Source organism: Pinus tabuliformis, chromosome 2_2, assembly GCF_031772625.1.
Source record: "Pinus tabuliformis cultivar Carrire ecotype Pingquan chromosome 2_2, CPIR1, whole genome shotgun sequence".
Taxonomy (NCBI): domain Eukaryota; kingdom Viridiplantae; phylum Streptophyta; class Pinopsida; order Pinales; family Pinaceae; genus Pinus; species Pinus tabuliformis.
The window spans coordinates 1,292,037,859-1,292,058,816 of record NC_142300.1 but is presented as its reverse complement, the minus strand read 5'-3'; the positions used below and the strand labels follow the sequence as shown (position 1 = coordinate 1,292,058,816).

The 20,958-nt window shown below is 36.5% G+C and overlaps 1 protein-coding gene and 1 pseudogene across 1 annotated transcript; both read left to right on the top strand.

Moving 5' to 3' along the window:
• Positions 1 to 2,436: 2,436 nt before the first annotated feature.
• LOC149198220 (dolichyl-diphosphooligosaccharide--protein glycosyltransferase subunit STT3B-like) lies at positions 2,437 to 10,062 on the top strand (annotated as a pseudogene).
• Positions 10,063 to 20,097: 10,035 nt separating this feature from the next.
• LOC149198219 (uncharacterized) lies at positions 20,098 to 20,733 on the top strand. The gene has a single exon (XM_089408957.1). The coding sequence runs from the start codon at positions 20,098 to 20,100 to the stop codon at positions 20,731 to 20,733; it is 636 nt and encodes a 211-aa protein (XP_089265083.1).
• The last annotated feature ends 225 nt before the right edge of the window (positions 20,734 to 20,958 follow it).

Sequence of the window (20,958 nt, the reverse complement as noted above, 5' to 3'; positions counted from 1 at the left end):
CATTGGTCTTGAAGGCTGTCTTCCACTCATCCCCTTCCCTGATTCGAATCTGATGATAACCACTCTTTAAATCAATCTTTGAGAAATATGCTGCCCCGCTCAGGCAGTCCATCATATCGTCCATCCGTGGTAGTGGAAATCTGTACCTGATGGTCATTTTATTGTTGACCCTTGAATATGTGCACATTCACCATTCTCCTCCTTTCTTGGGAGCGAGAACTGTTGGAACTACGCAGGGGCTCAAACTCTCCCTTATCAGCGCTTTATCTAGCAATTCCTGCACCTGTTTTATGATTTCCTCATTGTCTTTGGGGCTCATCCGATACGCTGCCTTATTCGGTAGACTTGCTCTAGGTATAAAGTCAATATGATGACTTATACTTCTCTTGGGAGGTAATTTATTTGGTAAGTCGTCCACTACAATATTGCTGAATTCCTGCAGCATTTTCTGAATTTCCGCAGGCAAATCTGACACCTCTGTGTGTAACAACACCATTTTTGCTCTTCTCACAACAACATAGTTCACTTCACTATCTTCAATCTGCTTCAAAAACTATTTTCCACCCATTAGTAACACTCTCGTCCCGCTTGTTTCTGCTGTCTCCTCCTCCTTGATGGGCACAAGTGTGTGTTTGATCCCATCTTTAACAAACTTGTAACAGTTTGTCTTCCCATCATGCACTACTTTCCGGTCATATTGCCATGGCCTTTCTAGCAGTATATGACATACGTCCATCGGCATAATATCACAAATAACCTTATCCTTATACCTGCCAATATGGAACTCAACTTCACATTGTTCAGCCACCAACAACGGATGGCCTTTCTGCAACCACGACACCTTATAAGGAGTGGGGTGCTTCAGCCGCTTCAAACCCAACTTCTCTACCATCTCCGTGGCAACCAGATTATCCGTGCTCGCACTGTAGATAAGCAACTTGCAGCATTTTCCGTGCGACTTAAAAACTGTTCGGAATAATGTTTTCCTTTGAGTTTGTTCAACTGTTTCTTTGGCTGGTTTCAACAACACTTTATTTAGAACTAAGGCTTCCCCTGTTTCCGGCACATTTTCTACTTCCTGGAGAGGTGCCTCTGCTTCCTCTGGTTGTGCAACATACGCTCCTCTTTGACCAACTTGTTCTGCTTCAAGACACTCAAAAGATCTGTGCCCCCACTTGTGGCACTTGTAGCACTGATAGTTAGCTCCTCTGCCTCGACCATTTCCTCTTCCTCGCTGATATGGCCTGCCACCTCTAGTGCTGTCTCATTTTTCTGCTGTCCTAGAAGTTTTGGAACTATTGCCTTCTTCACTATTGCTGGTAGTTCGTCCTCTGCCATAAGACTGTCCTTTTCCTCTGTCGGTTCCCCGTCCTCTCCTAGCATTTTTCTTTCTGGCGATATTCTCTTCTACCTTTATGGCACTCTGGTAAGCTTCCTCTATATTTTTCGGGGAAAGAATGCTGATTTCATCCAATATTTCCAATATCAAACCATTTACATACCTTGTTGTCTTCTCTGGGGTGTCCTCCATGTAACCAGCTCTTAAATTTACCCGGTAGAATTCTTCCGTATATTCTCTCATTGTCATCCCTTTTTGCCTCAAATTCTGCACTTGCCGATGTAGTGCAATCTGGTAATCCTTGGGCAAAAATCTGCCCTTCAACTTGGCCACCATCCTTGGCCATTTCTTTATTGGAAACTTGTTCATCCGTCTTCTTTCCGCTTGGACACTATCCCACCACAGGGCTATGTGTCCTTTCAGCTTTGTTGCAACGAACTTAACTCTCCGATCTTCACTGACCTCTTCACACTCAAAATATTTGTCCAATTCACTGATCCAGTCCAACAGAACTTCTGTGGACAAGCTGCCGTCATAATTTGGAATTTCTGGTTTAGGCTTGCTACTAGCCAATAGGACTGACCTCAACAATCTCATTTCCAGCCCTTCTTCATCTGATCCATCTGTTGTAACTATGGCTTCTTCTTCGCTATCATCTCCTACCTCTGGATCCCTTCTCCTTCCTGCTTCAACTGCCTCCAAACGGGCAGTAAGGATCCTGATTTCCTCCCGCAATCCTTCCTCTGCTGCTCTCCGAGCACCTCTTCCACGACCTTGTCTTCCAACCTCCATTTCTCAGGAAAACTCTAAATCCTGCTCTGATACCACTATGATGGGACCAGCCCGTAACTATGATTGAGTTTAATTAAATGTTGATTAACAAATAATTTGGGATCTATGTGTATGATTAGGATTAAGTGAATGATTATTCGGGATATTTGGTTGTTGGCATTTATGTTGGAATTAATGTGGATCTGTTGGCTGTACTTTCCTCGATTTCTGTTTTCCCGCTCTCCGGTTCTACCAAAACCCTTGTTCCACTTTCATTCGGTCATTTCTTGTTTGCATTTTTGCTGCGATGAGGGTTTATGCCTGCAATGAGGGTTTGTGCTCGCGACTGTGTAGAGCTTGGAAGCAAGGTTCTATGTGTGCCAAGCTATGAGTTCTTCCGTCTAGTGGCGAGAAATCTCTACTTGCACATGCAGCTTCGTCGCCTGGTTTCTTGGGCACTGTATGGAAGGTTTCTTCATCTGTGTGAGAGGGTTATTACTGTTTCCATCTGTGTGGTTATTATACCTTCCTCTGTTCTATTGTTTTGTTCAGTTACATTCTTTCTAGTTGGCTTTTGGTTGTTAGCTTATGGTTGATGGATGACTGTTCTGTATTCTGACAGGTCGCAGTCACGGTGGCTTCCTCAGCTTCGTGGTCCTGGCAAGGTAAGCTATCCCTTCATGCTATAGCTTTCCCTCTTCAGTTTTCTTCAACACTAACAATGTTTGCTCCTTTGTCTGCAGGGTTTCACCGTTGATTGTGGCTCAGTTGGGTTTCGTTCCTCCAACGCGAATGCTCTTCAGGTAAGCGATTTTTCTGGCTGTGCTTTCAATTCTCTTTTTCTTTTGTTACTTCCTGGCTATACTCGGCATACATTTGACTGACAATACTCTGTTGGCTCACTGTGCAGGTGAGGGTTTGTTTCCAGGTGTGGTCTACGAAACTGCTACGAGCAATGGCTCCAGTAGGGTCGTTCTCTGCTACTGTTGTCAGTTTGTAGTTTCGTTGTCTCTATCGTGTCACTGGGCAAAGTCCAAGTACTCCTTCGTTTGATTATCTTTGTTGTTGAGCGACCTAGGTTCTATATGTATATAAACTTCGACTGTGGTTCGGCTTTGAACACTTGTAATTTTATTTGCCTTTCTATGGTGATCGACTAGGGTCCAACCCTAACTTTCAATGTTTTGCTATATTGTGTTTTTTTTTCTCTGTTCTTAATTGAGCATTCATGACTGTTTGAATGTATACCAGTATTATGGTTATAAAAGGAATTAACAGGAAAATTCTATGTAATTCGTTTACCTCTGTTTTGGGGTCGTTATTCAGTAGTTATATTCTCGTTCGATTTCGAACTGGCTCGTACTGTTGTTTGCTTTCATATATTTGGACACCGTTGTTGTTGTTGCCAGAACTCTGTGCTAGGAATGTTCGTTTGGTTTCTTCGTTTACTCTCTCTTTTTAATAGAAAGGAAAAAAATATAATAGATAGGAACGCACAGTGCTATTTAGTTTGCATACTCAGTAGTTAGAGGAAAGCAAATGAATGTCATGGACAAATTGTTACAGATGGATTTAGATATTCGGATGAAAAATTACTTTCTCTTTATTGTATTTCTCTTCTCATGCATTTAACCCCTCCATAATGTATTATATTGGTTTTTGTATTGTATTTAGGCAGTTACTTGAACTGTTCTCGGTTACCCTTCAGTTATTTTTATAGTTACACAATTGATGACTATGCTGGGTTTTCTTGTGCTGTAGGATTTACAATATTATATTTTTTTATGAACAGACAGCTGTAAAATGGATTAAGAAAATGACAGAACAATGTAACTGTAATGACCCTATCCTAACTGTACTGTTCCTAATATTCCTTAACTAATAATAAAAATAAAAAAAACTAGTTTCTAGACACTGTTTTATTCAGTAAATGTAAATGAAACTAAAAGACATTGAACTTGTCCTCCTTAGCTGAGACCAACACCCGGTCATGGTGCCCTTAGCTGGATGCTCCTGCATCAATGCCATTCAAAAGTGTTGATAGCCATGAGCAAGTCGGTTCATGATGATATCTCTCGCCTTACAACAAATTACGATAATACATTATCCTGGTTTGGTGACCAGATACGATAATGTCATAACCATCAAGTTCCATGATCATGGTAGGCTTACTCATTAACCCTTATTTTTCAGGTATTTTACACAACTTTTACTTTAGACTCCAATAATTTTATCATAAATGGGGAGACAAATCTTCTCCTTAAGAGATTGGGATGACTTAGAAGAATCATAAAAATAATAAACTTGTTTGTTTCTTTTTGTTTCTTTAGCAAGAGCTGTTTATAATATAATTTGTTGCAAAAACATAATTATCTATTATATAATAAAGTTAGAGATCATCAAAATGATAAAGAAAAACAATATAATAAGAGTTTCAAATATGAATCTTAAAAAATAGAAATTTGATCATTATTTTGATGTTCTTCCTTTTACCAATGAATTTTATTAAATAAGAGTAAATATTTCCCCATGTATCAAACCAAAGATGGGTGGAAAATTCCCTCCAACTAAAAGGTTGGTAATATTGCAAAAATCACACACAAGGGAATTTTCAAAAGGAAACAAAATGTGATGTTGTGGAATCAGATCGAAAAGAAAGAGCAAAGATAAATGCAAACCAAACTAAAATAAAGCAAATCATTACAAGAAAAATAATGAAATAGGCATAAATCAAATAAGATAAAATTAATATCTTGACATGAGGAATTTAAGATCTTATTATGTATTTGTCAAGTCAAAACTGATTTGGAAGTTCAGGGCCTGAAAAACTGCTAAAAATAGTAAATGTTGAAATGAACAAGGAAATAGATGAAACTAACTCGGGGGTGTAGGTGGAATAGGAAGGTAGCCACCAATATCCACCTGGATCATTCCTTCCCCCTTACGAAGAAATGGTCTCCATTGTGCGTAGAGCCTCCATGAGGTGAGGAAATTTTTGTTGAGCTTGGTCCCTGGTGAACCACTTGCCCTGGTGAAGGATTTGGTCTGCTTTGACAACTTGATATAGTTGTATCCTCTATTGGAAAGTGTTCTTGATTTTTGTGTCCATGATTGATCAGTTGTGGTCCATTCCATGCAGTTTGGATTGAGCTCTGTTGGTGAGAGCTATTCTGCAATGTTAGATGTGTCCAACAATGGTGGAAGGTATAGCGAAAGGCAATCTACATTGAACACTGGGTGTAGAGAGCTATTCTGCAATGTTAGATGTCTCCAACAATGGTGGAAGGTATGGCCAAAGGCAATATACATTGAACACTGGGTGTAGACCAAGGAATGGTGGGATGCTGAGCTTGAAGGAATTATCACTGTGTTTTAGCTGCTGTAACAACCCCTCCAAAAATTCCTAAATCCTTACAATTTTTGGAGCCCTTGTATCATGCAAGATTTCCTGCACCTTTGGGATCTGTTCAAAATCTCGCCAGACCAGAAGAGCCTCGTAAGAACCTAAGTTTTCCTACTAAGTGAAGCTAAGTCGCAAAATCATGTTTAAGCAAGTCAGTTGCATCTTCAAAATGCGACTCTATCAAACATTTGTGACCCTTGTGACTATTGCGACATGTGTGACCCACATGTCGCTAAGTTGCAAAGGTTGCAAGGATTGGAATCAATGCTCGTTAAGACCATGCGACCCTTGTGACCTTGCGACCAACAGGTCGCAAGGTCGCATAGGTCACATTGGTCACACTTGACACTCGACCATCTCAAATAATATTTTGGATCAATCATGTCAAATAAAATACAATAATGAAAAACTTAAAACAATCATGCACTACCTTTCCTCTAGTCAATTTGTTTTCTCTCCTCAGCTTGGATCCTTAGTTAAGATGGATCTATGTTAGTTCTTAGTAATATTATTTATATTTCATCTCTTTATATATAAAAGTATTCTCATTTTAATTTTACTAAAACCTTGATTTAATTTCTATGGGAATATTTTTAGTAGTTGTGAGGAGAGAGGGTTTAGATATATCTCAAAAGTAATGATAACCCTTTTCCTTTAGATTTAATTAAAAAAATGTTATAAAATAAAATTAAAATAAAATATTTATAAAATATCTTCATTGTGAAATAAGTTATGTGTTTTTGATAAGTCATGGTATTGGCCTATGGTATTTTAAAAGCCCATTTACATGTTAATAATATCCATGGTAAAGTGGGGGTGAACATCCATGGTTAAGAATCGTTTCATATTGTTATAAAATATTTTGATTGTGAAATATGTTATTGTTTTTGGGCTATAAGTTATGGTTTTTGGGCATGTGGTATTAATAAGTCATGGTATAGTAACAAAAGTCATTCGCAAGTTAATAACAAAATCAAAATATAACAAATTGACTTTAACTTTAAATTTTTATTATTAATTGAGCGAACTTTTAAATATTTACATGCTTTGGTTTTATATTACTTTTTTTTTTTAATTACTTTTAATTTTTTAATAATTTAGGTGACATTGACATTAGATTAAATTTGTTAAATGTTAAACATTTACGCTGACATCCACCCCATACTGGGCTATATAACACAATAAAGATGCTATTTTAATTTAATGGATTAAAAATAATTATCATTTATAAATATTTTTTTAATGAAAGAGTAATTATTTTATTTTATATTATAAAAGATGTGAAGTTATTTAATTTTATAATAGATTTATAATTAGTTGTTAACATTCCATAATACACAAATTTAGAGTTTTATTGATGGGACAAAGAAACTATATTTTATTGAGGTTATGAGACATACATGTGCGGATTGTATCTATGATTTGGAAGTTCATCATCATATCTTTACAAGGTTTACAAGTCATTTCAAGTGCTACCGACCTCCAATGATGTTAGGAAACTTCTGTCACACCTAGAAGGCTATACCTTTTGGTGGAATAGGGAATAGTGTGAAGGAGTCTCATTGGTCCAAGCATGGTTTTCAAAGGCAAATCATTCGAAGAATGTCTAGTTGTGTCAATGTGTGTTTCTTTCAATGGTGTAGGCCTTAAGAGTTTGTCATAGATTTATGGCTTAAATATGCAATAATACCAAACTAAGTAATGATATCAAATCATTAGGCATTTTTTAATTGTTGGATAATCATTGAGATAATCCTTCAACCACTTCCTCTTGAATGAATAAGTAGTAGTTATATCTTACAACAAACTCCAATATCTATTAAATAAAGAAACACTATTGTATTAAGCGAACTTGAGTTAATATTGAATATCTTCTTCAAGATTGTTTCATTCATTCTTCTTTGTTTATAGTTTGTATGCCTAGTCTTCCATCCAATTTCAATATGAATCTCATGACAATTTTCTCTTTTTTAGAACTATCAAATTTCTTCTATTTCATACAGTAGATAGGTCATTTTAATATGTTAGCTTATTGTTGATCCGAATGGAAAGTGGTATCCACCAATGATATTGAATGATGTAGCTCAAAAAGACACCAAAAATACAATAAATAACGGCCTTCACCTTTCAAAAAGATGGATTCGTCCACCATGATGTATTTGTAACGATTTTTCTCAATTAATAAAAAAATATCTTTCTTTTCATAGGTTGTGATGAATTCAATATGTGTATTTTTTTATCAATGTGTGTTTTTTTAGAATTGTTTCAAGAAATATTTTGTGATATCTCCTCTCCCTCATCATTCAAGCATCCCAAAAATTAAACCCCAAGATCTAGATGAGTGGTTTCAGAGCAGGTTATGACTTTGTGGTAGTTTGATTTTAATAAAGGTTTCTAGCTTCCCAAAACTTAAACACTAAGCTCTGGATGAGTGGTTTCAGAGTAGGTCACGACTCTATGGAAATTGGGGTTTTATAATGGTTTCTAGGGTGCACCTGCTAGCTTCTTGCCATAAATTTTCCCATCTACAGCTTTTTAGATACCCTTTGTCAAGAATACCCTCACTTGCTTCTTGCCATCACATGGCTTGCCTCCACAATTACAGAACCAAAGTTTCACATATGAAACCATGCACACGAGATTAATTGAGTAGAAACCCTAACAAACTCAAGAATAGTTGTGATTAATGTAGTAATGTAATGACTAGGAAATTTAAACTAGAATTGAACTCTGTAATGGCACCTCAAAGCCTAAAGATTGAAACCCTATAACTCTTCGTGAGGAATTTTAGGCTCAAAACAAAAACAAGGAGTTATTATTGCATATGGGGATTCTTATTTGGTAAATGTCCTGACATATATAATGATATTATTCAATGTGCTTCTCTATGAAATAATGATCCACGAGTTCAATTCCTATTTCAACTACATAACCACTTTGTACTTGATGCAAAAAGGTTTCTATGAAATCTAGAATTGGTTTGATTTGAGAGATGGTATCCCTTGGGTGGAATCATTGGAGGAACCCTTTACCCTAGTATTATGGTGATTTCCTCTTATTTATGGGACTCTCATATTTCTTTTCTTTGCAATGAACATAAGAAAAGTTTTTGTGTTGATGGAACCTTTTTTTTCCTCAAATATCGCTATGGTTGGTTATTTTTTCGGGAAGGAGATTCGGGATTCTGGTGCCAAACTTTCAGTAGTAGCAGAAGCTTTAATTTCCATTAGTCCCTGATATATTTCTTAGTCTTTTTTTGGATTTATGATAATGAAGGGGTGGTGATATTTTCCCTACTTTTAACTTTCTACTTGTTTGTGAAGGTTGTTGACACTAGATCCCTAGCCTAGTCGATAGTCTCATATTTCACTTAATTTTATATGCTCTATGTGGGGAGGTTATATTTTCATCATCAATTAATTCCTATCTATGTTGTGGCTCTTCTCATGGCTAGGAGATATTCATTACGATTATACATCGCATATAATTGAATGTACATCTCGAGAATGCTTCGTGCGATGAAGATCTGATTTGTAGGGTTTAATAACCATGTGTAGTATGGCAAACACATGGATGCCATGGGATTCTTCTTCTTTTTGTAAGTATATTACTTTGTATACTAGGTTAAACATCACCTAGATGACCCAAAACTCTTTCAAGACTTTTTGAAGATAACTATGAGTAACACAGTAGGAGTAGGACACTTAACAATTGGACTTGGAATGACATCATATATCTCCTTCGATTGGGTCTTTCAACTCCCTTATTGATCCAACATATGTAAAATATTATATACCAATCATTGCCTCTGTCTCAGAGCATTACCCAATAGCTTGATCATCATTTATGTTTGAGTTTCACATCTTTCTTTTCTTCTTGCCAACAAGGCTCTACTTTTTTTTCAAAAGATTGATAGAGGATGCTATTTTTGTTGTACTATATGGTCTTACTAGTTTATATTTTGGAGGATTGATGTTCATATAATCCTTGTCGTACCTACATTTATGTGTCTTATTAGTGCTATAGTAACATTTTCACCTATGAAAAATGATGGAAACACTTGGCCACTCTAGTTCATAGTAGGCCTAATTATGCATCTACGACTAGCCATAAAGGTTCAAGTAATTTAAAGGCATCTGCGAAGGTTTCTACAAATCAAGGATTGTCATTATAAAGAAAGGGTACACGAACCATATTCTTAGGTGTAACTTACTTACTTACGAGATATGTCAGCCACTGCACCTAGGTGACATCAAAGGCATATTCATCTCCCTTTATTAGTCTTGTTGTTAGGTGTGCCCATGGTGAAAGGGTTATCTTTAATGACAAGAGTGAAGCATACTTATGGATATAAAAAAATACCCCTCTTGATGTGAAGATAAACTCATGATGGGACTATAGATATTAAATCGCAACAAGGGGAAACAAAATTATTATTATTGACAATAGTACATGGAACAATACACACATTGCCATTGTTTTTATATTTTGTGATTTCTCTCCTCTCTCTCGGCATTTAAGCCTCTTGTATCTTAACCCCAAGATCTAGATCAACTATTTATGGTTTTCTTATAACATATTATCTATCTCTTATTCTTAATTTATTCTTCATATCATTATTTCAATTTAAATTTGTTTATGATAATGCTTTTAATGGTATATCAATAATTTTAAGGGAGACCTCTTCATTTATCTAACTTTAATGTTTAAGCCAAAAATCAAAATTTTTCTAATTGACATTTTGATATGGCTTAGGTTATTATTACTATTATTTCAAGCAATTCTAGGAAGCATCTCATTATTCATGTTGATTAACTTGTACTTGTAAATAAACACTGACGATAACGTTATTCTCAATGGATAGAATCTCAATGGCCAAAATTAAAAAACTTATTAAGTGAAACCATTTATGCACTTTCTCACATTATGTGAATGTCGCATAGGGTAAATATCATCATCATATAATATGTACTCACCCTGAGGGACTCATGTAAATTTGAGCTTTGACAATGACAACTTTGACGTGACAAGAAAAACAACATGAACTAAACCTTGGGGCTATCTATCTATCTATTTATATATCTATAGAGGAGAATTTGTATTAATAAAAAAATAATTGTGATATTGTTATGTAGTGTTGATAAATTCAATTTCCTTATAGAGTTATAAGTATAGAGAATGAGAATCATAACATTTTCTAAATAGTGTAAGCTAGAAATATTGCAGTTCTTTTACTCTAAAATTTGCAAGTTTAACTTCTTATAAAAATCTTTGTAAGGGAAAAAAGATATAAATATAAATTGACTAAAAATTACATGATTTTGACTTAATGACTATGGTCTCCTCATTCGTGGTGTCAACCTCCTCCTAATATATTATATATACCCCGAGGTCAGTAGACTCTTTAAGGAGTGCTTCCAGTGGAGGGAGATTCACATGATTTTCAAGGCAGGTGAGCAGGGCCCAAACAATATTCTATAGAGAGACATTTAATTCATTCACATTCCCTCCTAATATGGTGAGATATATGTTAGAGTTAATTACCATTCATGAAGAGTTAGAATGTATTTAACAACTTCAACATAATGGAGGTCATTACCTATATCGATGTCACCATGCATAGACTTGAATTAGGATCTTTGGATCTCTCTTTTCTCAATTAATGTTGTTAGGATGGTCTTCATACCTCTCAATTCCATTAAATTACCATTTAGATAATGAGGATCCTCCCTTGTGTCTCTAACAATTTTTGGTCCTAACACTCCATTGAAAACAATGAAACATCTAAACCAAGGGGAGACATATATTAATGACCAAACTGTACACAATTTTCCCCAAGTACTAGAGAAGGAAATAACCCTTAGAGATTAGAGGAATGCAATGATGAAATATCAAAGAATCACATGTTTGATGGCTAAGGGAGATGTTGTGTTAAATTCCCATATTTACTAAGATTTCCTCCAACCAAAAAAAGAGAAGAAAATGTCCAAAGCAACTATATCTTCAATCCTACATTGTATAAATCTGATGGGCACTCCTACTGGTCAAGCAATTTTTTTATGACATGTCTCTTTTTAAATTTTCACTTCACATGACATTTTATATTTATTGATGCCCATCATTCAAATGTTATTATTATATCTATTTTATTAATTTTTTATAGAGAAAAAGTTATGTTGATATAAATTTTGTGGTTTATCTTATCAATTCTACCTTGACTATAAAGAAAACTGAAACCAAGTAAAATCATAGATATATGTGTTAAATAAAAAACATATTGAATCATGTTCATTTTTGCGAAACTAGCCAATATTTAGGGAAATTATGTATAGTCGTTCTTTACATATTGAATCATGTTGGTAACTGTAAAACTAGTCAATGTTTTAGGAAAATTATGTATAGTAGTTGTTTATGTAATTCTGAAGCTTTTGAAATTCATTGAATTATTCTATAGAAGTTCTCAATCAACATGTTGTCCATTAGTTGTAATGTATTTTGAAGAGGAGCAATTGACCTCAACTTTCAATGTGATGATTTGGATTGAAAGAACAAGAAATAATAAAACAAATTTGAACTGACTTTTACTTTCAATAGGGATTTCACAGGATTATAATATTTAAAGAAATAATAATATACAACGTATGTGTTCTGAAGAAATTCATCATTGTTTAACAATTAAGGAAAAATCTCTCTAGCCAACATCTCAGGATTTGCTAAAGACCCAAACCTAGTCATGCTCAAATTCAATTATGAATTTATTGAATGCATATGATCCATGATAACTTTGCATTTGATATTTGTATTTCCAACCATGAAATAGATCCATTTTACGAAAAATGGGATCCATCATGAGCGTAATAACTAAACAAACTACATAGAAACTCTCAAAAGCAAACAAAACATTGTTATGTCACATTTATTATTTCTATTGAACAACTAAAAAACCCTTCAATCTAGTTACTCTATCCCCATAGGTTAGCACTTTATCTAGGATACAAATGGACCATGGGTGAGAACATGAGTTTCAACCTTCAAGCTTCAAAGTTTAAGGTTCAACGTGTATGGTGTGGGATTGCATGATGTGAGTTAGGACAAATACAATTCCAACATGCCTAAAGATCCATAGTTGATGTAGTGAGTCTCATACTATGAGCACAACTTGTGTTTTTCTCAGTGTCTATAAACATCGTGCAATATCTTCTTACGTTAAAGTTCCAGTTCAGAATTACTTATATCTAAGATATAGAGTTATAAATATATATGTAATAGATATTTCTCTCTATCATGCACACATACGTCTCTCTCTCTCTCTCTCTCTCTCTCTCTCCCCCACACAGAAATAGGTTTTAACCCCGTACAGAAATTACCTGCATACGAATTCTAAATCACAAAAAAATAAACAATGCGAGAGCATAACACATAAAACACATATACACAGAGATTTTCCCCTGGATCCCAAAACCGGGACTACCAGCTTGATTTTTCATTATTTTCCTTTCAATGTTACAATACATATTTATACATGCCGAAGCATCCAATACCATGGACCGAAAACCATAGGTAGGTTCGCCCAACCTAATATAGGGTCCAAAATTTTTTTTCCCGGGGCGCTGCCCCGGACCCCATAGAGGGGGGCTACCCGCCCCCCTCAAACCCCCCGGACAAGGGGGGTTGCGGCCCCCCCTGTGACCCCCCTGTTGCGCAATTGGTGCAACAAAGGGGGGGATCCATCCCCCCTCTAACCCCCGGTTCACTACGTGGGTTAGTCGTGGAAAGAATATAACACAACCCAACAATCTCCCACTTGTTGTTTTCTTTCCACAGGGGGCCACAGGAGAGCTTAGTCATTTTTCCAACCCTGAAATGCCCATTGTTTCTCTACACCAAGAGAACTTATCAAAGCTCACAGATTTTGTCAATGCATCTGCAGTATTCTTCAAAGTGTCCACCTTTACCAGCAACACCTTTTTGTCTTCTATCATATCCCTCACAAAGTGATACTGAACATCAATGTGCTTTGTCTTTGAATGATAAGCAGGGTTCTTTGCCAAGAAAATTGCACTTTGGCTGTCACAGTCTATTCTTATAGCTCCCTGTACTAACCCCATACTTGAACACAATCTCTGCAACCAAACTACTTCCTTTCTTGCATGAGTGGCTGCCATGTATTCTGCCTCTGTAGTTGATAGTGCCACTACAGATTGTTTCTTACTCATCCAACTAACTACACCTCCAAATAGGTTAAACACATACCCACTTGTAGATCTTCTCTGATCCAGATCTCCAGCCCAGTCTGCATCAACAAAGCCACGAATATCCAACACTCTGTCCAATCCTGGTCTTCCTTGGTAGCACAAACCATAATCACTAGTGCCACGCAAATACTTGAAAACCCGCTTCACTGTTGTCCAATGCTCCTTCCCTGGTTTTGACATAAACCTGCTCAATACTCCCACTGCATGTGCAATGTCTGGTCTAGTACAGACCATTACATACATCAGGATACCGACTGCACTCGCATATGGAACACGGGACATGTCCTCTTCCTCTTCTTGTGTCTTGGGACACTGTTCAGCAGATAACCTCACACCTACAGGAATAGGAACCTTCACCGGTTTACTATCCTGCATATTAAACCTCTGCAGTATTGTCTCGACATACTTCCTTTGGTTTAACCAGATCTTCCTCTTTGCCCAATCTCTTTTAATTTCCTTGCCCAAAATATAGTTAGCAGCACCAAGATCTTTCATGTTGAATTTGGAGGACAATTGGGTCTTCAAATCCTGGATAATTTCTTTCTCATTTCCAACCAGCAACATATCATCCACATACAAGACTAGATAAATAACACGGCCACCAATTAATGTAAAATACACACAATGATCTGCTTTGCTTCTGGTGAAGCCAAGTCCCCGTATAAATGTATCAAATTTCTGATACCACATCCTTGGTCACTGTTTTAACCCATACAGAGACTTCTTTAACTTGCATACTAGTTCTTTATTACCCTTCACCGCAAAGCCTTCAGGTTGCTTGATGTAGATTTCCTCTTCCAAATCCCCGTGAAGAAATGTTGTCTTCACATCCATCTGTTCTACCTCAAAATCAAAAGTAGCAGCAACATATAAAAGTAATCTAATAGAAGTTACCTTGGCAACAGGAGAAAAAATATCACCAAAATCAATTCCCGACGCTTGGGAATATCCTTTTGCTACCAACCGAGCTTTGTATTTCTCCACCTTCCCTTCTGCATTTGTCTTCTTTTTAAACACCCATTTTCTGCCAATGGGTTTCCTTCCAGCGGCAACTCCACCAGATCCCAAGCCTCATTTTTGTGCAAAGATGCCATTTCATCAACCATGGCCTCTTTCCAGAGTTTTCCATCGTCTGAATCTACTGCTTCCTTCACAGTTCTGGGATCATCATCAGTAACAGACAAAGCAAAATTTGAACAGAAAGCAGAAGGACTATACCTTTCTGGTTGCCTTCTTTCTCGAACTGATCTTCTCACAGCCGGAGTTTGTGGCTCTTCATCTTCTGAGTCCTTCTCTGCTGCAGAGTCTGATTCTTCCTCCTTTAGCTCAAACTCTATCTTCTCAGGTTCCTTTGGTTGGAATTCATGTTTAATAACATTTTTTACCTCTCTGAACACCACATCTCGACTGTACACAACCTTCCGTGTGACTGGGTTCCAAAGCTTATAACCCTTTAAACCATCCTTATACCCAATAAAGATGCACTTCTCAGATTTACTATCCAACTTGGTTCGTTTCTCCTTTGGAACATGTACATATGCATCACATCCAAATACCCTCAGATGTGAAAGAGAGGGTTTCTTACCAGTCCATACTTCTTGTGGAGTCTTATCCTCCAACGCTGATGAAGGTGACCTGTTGACCAAGTAACATGCAGTATCCACCGCCTCTGCCCAGAATTCCTGTCCTAACCCGGCACCACTGAGCATGCTTCTTGCCCTTTCCATCAACGTCTTGTTCATTCTTTCTGCGACTCCATTTTGCTGAGGTGTATATGGAGTAGTCTTTTGCCGTGCTATACCACACTTCTTGCAGAATTCTTCAAATTCCTTGCTGCAAAGCTCTCCACCATTATCTGTCCTCATCACCTTTATCTTCTTCTATGTCTGATTTTCCACCAGAGCCTTAAATTCTTTAAACCTGTCAAAGACTTCAGATTTCTTCTTAAGGAAATATATCCATGTATTCCTTGAGAAGTCATATATAAATGATACATAGTACACAGACTTACCCAGTGATGGAACTTTCACAGGTCCAAACACATCACTATGCACAAGCTCTAATATCTGTTTCGCCCTCTTACCACCAGAGGGGAAACTCACTCGATTCTGCTTCCCATATACACAATTTTCACAGAAATCAAAATCCAGAGAGCTATTACTCATACCTTTACCATGAAGTATTCGAAGGCCCTTCTCTCTAATATGTCCAAGCCTTTGATGCCACAGCATGGTCTTCTCTCCAGAGACCACTATATTTTCAGCTCCACTTTCAAGGTCCACAGAACTGTTGCACCCATCAACAACAGTGCTACCTTGCAGCTTGTACAGAGTTCTAGTCCGAACTCCCCGCATCAAAACCAGTGCTCCCCGAACCATCTTGCAGGTTTCCTTCTCGAACACTGTTTTTACACCTGCATCATCCAACTTGCTTACAGAAATCAGATTTCTGGCCAATGCAGGAATATGCAGAACACCTGGAAGTGTTCTAACCCTTCCACCTTGCAACTTCAACTTTACTTTTCCGCGACCAATGATTCTAGCCTTCCTATCATCTCCTAAGAAGACATCACCACCATCGTATTTCTCATACTCGCAGAACCACTCTCTATGGGGAGTGAAGTGAAAGGATGCACCTGAGTCAATCAACCATGCCTCATGATCTATATGTGTACTTGAAGAAGGCAAGTACACATCCCCACCTTCATCTGAGGTGGTTTTCGCCTCTGTAGAAGGAGCATCATCAGATCCCTTTCCTTTATCAGGAGTTTTATATTTACAGTCCCTTTTGAAGTGCCCTTCCTTTTCGCATTTCCAGCACACCACCTTTACAGGTTTTCCTGGAGATTTAGATCTCCCTCTAGATTTAGATCTCCCACTCGATGACTTATTTTTGTTTCTATTCTGGGACCGTCCTCGTACAGAGAAGGCATCACCATTCTGGTTCTCCATATTTTTCCGTCTCATCTCTTCCGTCAGCAAGGCTGCTCGTCTATTTCATCAAACTGCAAAGTAGTTGCATTGCTACCTATTGCAATAACCAGACTATCCCACGAATCTGGTAGAGAACACAACAAACTGATGCACTTATTTTAATCTGAAATTTTAATATCAACAGACGCTAATTGACTTACCACAATATTAAATGCGTTCAGATGCTCTGTCACCGAGTCTCCATCTTTCATCCTCAGGTTATACAACTTTTTCCACAAGAACTGTTTATTCACAAGAGACTTAGATTGGTACAAAGTCCCTAACTTGTCCCACAAAGCCTTCGCCGTAGCTTTCCCTGATACATTCAGCAATACTGAATCTGAGACACACAATCGTATTGTGCTCTTTGCCTTCCGATACAACTTCTTCCATTCTTCTTCGGTCAATCTTGTTGGTTTAGTACCTGGATCTACTGTGATCCACTGATCTTTATCCACCAACAGATCCTCCATCTTGAGTTTCCACAACTCAAAACTCTGACCATTGAACTTCTCGATCTCTATCTTTCTGCTGCTCGCCATCTTCTTTCACCACCAGAATCGATCTCGCAGATCTCCCACTGAACAGGGTCTACCACAGGCCCGAGCGAAACCCCTCAGCAACAAAGGCGTCCCCTTGAATCCAAAACAACTCTGATACCAAATGTAGGTTTTAACCCTGTACAGAAATTACCTGCATACGAATTCCAAATCACAGAAAAATAAACAATGCGAGAGCATAACACATAAAACACATATACACAGAGATTTTCCCCTGGATCCCAAAACCGGGACTACTAGCTTAATTTTTCATTATTTTCATTTCAATGTTACAATACATATTTATACATGCCGAAGCATCCAATACCATGGACCGAAAACTATCGCATCCAAAACCATGGACCGAAAACTATCGCGTCCAAAACCATGGACTGAAAACCATAGGTAGGTTCGCCCAACCTAAGATAGGGTCCAAATTTTTTTTTCCCGGGGCGCTGCCCCGGACCTCGTAGAGGGGGGCTACCCGCCCCCCTCTAACCCCCCGATTCACTACGTGGGTTAGTCGTGGAAAGAATATAACACAACCCAACAATATCTTCTTACATTAAAGTTCTAGTTCAGAATTACTTATATCTAAGTTATAGAGTTATAAATATATATGTAATAGATATCACTCTCTATCATGCACACATACGTCTCTCTCTCTCTCTCTCTCCCCCACACAAACACACACATCGTGAGTTTAACTTGGGAGCTACACCTTGGGAGATACACCTTTATGAGGGCTATGAGAAAACTCGATGGAGTTCATTCTACAAGATTTCAAAATGATTGAATATGTTGATAAATGATGGAGTTTATTCTACAATATTTCATATGATTGAATATGTTCATGAATACTTTACGAGACAACGATCAAGACAAGTACTCATCATTGAGGGAGGGTGTTGGAGATATTAACTCCTACGTGCCTTGTGCTTAATATTTGATATGGGACATCATATGTATTGGTTATTGTAATCTCTACGTAAGTTGTTTATTTGTTTTATGTAGGAGATTGTTAGTTAGTTTGATTTAAGAGATTTTTCCAACACATATAAATATGTAATAGTGTGATGATAATAATAAATGTAGAATAGTTGGTTTGTGCAATAATTTCTACTCTCCACAATTTTATCTAAATTCATCATTCATTCTCAATACTTAATTTGATATAATATTTTATAAGTTTATCTAGAGTTTTAAGAGTAGTTATTTATTTATTTATTAAATAGTGAGAGTACTTATCATAAATTAGTTATTTATTAGTATTAAGGATAATAATTATTAATTATTATCTTAACAAATAAAAAATTGATTATTATTGTTGCCCCCTGCTTGGATCAAAGGCAACAATATTGTTTATACATGGTTTATGATCATGCACTGCATATGCACCAACATCTACAGAATGTAATTTCCTCTTTTTAATGAAATTACGATTTTTCCTTAAGGGAAAAAAAAAATAAAAAATAGATAGTTTATTGGTGGTGTCTTTCTAGAATCTTCAAAAAATTAGTTGTCAAATTCATTTTCAACATGTAATTTTATATAGTTTTTTTATAAGCTTTTCCAAAGTTGCAATAGTATATTTTTAAAAATAGCAGGAATACTTATTATTCAAAGCTCCATCAATAATAGAGATACTTGGTATTGGTTGTTATCCATAAATGTAAACTATCTTATCATAGTTATCCAAAGAATGTAAACAAATTTGGTAACTGTGATGTATTTTTTATTTCTAATAAAACAAATTTTTATTTTTATTTAATATATAGTTAAGATGATAGAATTTGTTGTTAAAACAAAACTTATTTTTAATTTTAGATATAAAATTAATATTAAAATATGATAAAAAAAATATGACTTTATTGACTTGATTAATATTATTTAAATTAATAAAAAGTTTTTGGTTTTGGAAAAATATTTAAAATTAAATTTTAATTGCTAAAAGAATCACATTCTTTAAACATAATATATATAAAACTTCGAGATAATATATATATATATATATATATATATATATATATATATATATTATCTCGAAGTCAAAAGTGAAAGTTTGCTGGTTATAAACAATAACAAATACATTAAAAGCTAAAATTTTCTCATTACAAACTATCAACAAGATGCATTAAATATATTTTTAAATTATGAATTTTTAATAATAACAATAAATTTACACATACATAATGACTCCACGTGAATCTAGAAGGAAAAAACAAAAAAGATTTATCTTACTTTGATCGATAGATAATTAATTATTAGAAAAAAGTATTTTTAAATATATAAAGAAATTAAAATTATCATTCATTGCTTTTTAAATATATAAAGAAATTTAGAATTATCATTCCAATGACTTTTATTTAAATTATCACTAAAATTCATCCTAAAATATAAATATAGAGAAAAAAATATAAAGGAAAAATCCAGAACGTTTAATATACGTTGTAGTGTTTTGGAAATACTGCCGTCATGTCGTACGACATTATCCAAAAATACGCCAAAAAAGAAATAAGGACAAAGAAACCATGAAATTCAGTCGGGTGACTTTCTCAACTTCCAACCTGCCTCAGTGGAATTCGTCTTCCATTCATGTACTGTGGAATTCGTCCTCCAGTGGACAACGCGGTGTACCATTGGAGTGAGTCCAGCCATTCATGTACTCGGTCTCTCCCGTTCTCATTATAATCACATGGAGTGGAGGACGGTTTTTGTTCATTGTAACGCAGCTGATTGTTCATACCTACGCAAACAGAGAAGTCCATACACTTACTTTTCCTTCCAATCCCTACAGAGCAGCACAGCACAATTCGGGATGGGCAGTTACATTTCTTGCCCTTCAAGCACTGTGAAAGTCATCCACTGGAATGGCAGCGTTCAGGACCTTTCTAAAGGCGGCCGCCGTGGGATAAAAGCGGCAAAGCTAATGCTGGACAATCCTCAGCACTTTGTATGCCACGCCAATGGCTTGCAGATCGGGCGGAGGATTAATCCTCTCACGGCAGATGAAGAACTGGAATTGGGGCATCTCTATTTTCTTCTGCCCATGCCCAAGCTGCATTCCCTACTCTCTGAGACAGACATCGCCGCCCTGGGATTGAAGGCCAATTCCGCCATGAAAGCTAAAGCTAAAGCTAAAAACAGAAGAAGCTCCAGAGCCAGAATACTCCCTTTCTCTGGTGATCTCATGCGTCCAGAGTCAGAAACAGAAATGAAGACTGATGCATTGTTATTGGAGGAGGGGAAACAAATTAGCGGAGCGCAGGAGGAGGAGCAGCTTCCGGTGCCGGAGATGGATTTGGAAGACGATCCAGAGGTATTAGCGGCCCTTGAGCAGCTAAGATTGAACTCAAGCAAACACTGGAAGCCAAAGTTGGAGACAATTGAGGAGTTCCGGCCAAAGCTTCAGGATCTGTTGCAGTGGAATGTGGAGCAACATGAGAATTACTGAGCACATTGAATCTCATCTTTCTTCCGGAATATGGATCAATCCTTCACATTACAGGGAGGCTCTTTTCTTCATGTACTTCAAATTTGTATTTATTTGGGGTAGATCATTATACGATTATTATAAATATATTTAATTAATTTATAACTAGCATTTGCACTTTATGTTGCAAAGGAAACGCAGTAAGGCATAGACTGGGGAAGAATAGCATAGAGTAGGGAAGAATAG

Bases quoted from the DNA above. Each gene is read 5' to 3' on its own strand.
- LOC149198219 (XM_089408957.1), top strand. From the start codon at position 20,098: ATGGGCAGTTACATTTCTTGCCCTTCAAGCACTGTGAAAGTCATCCAC.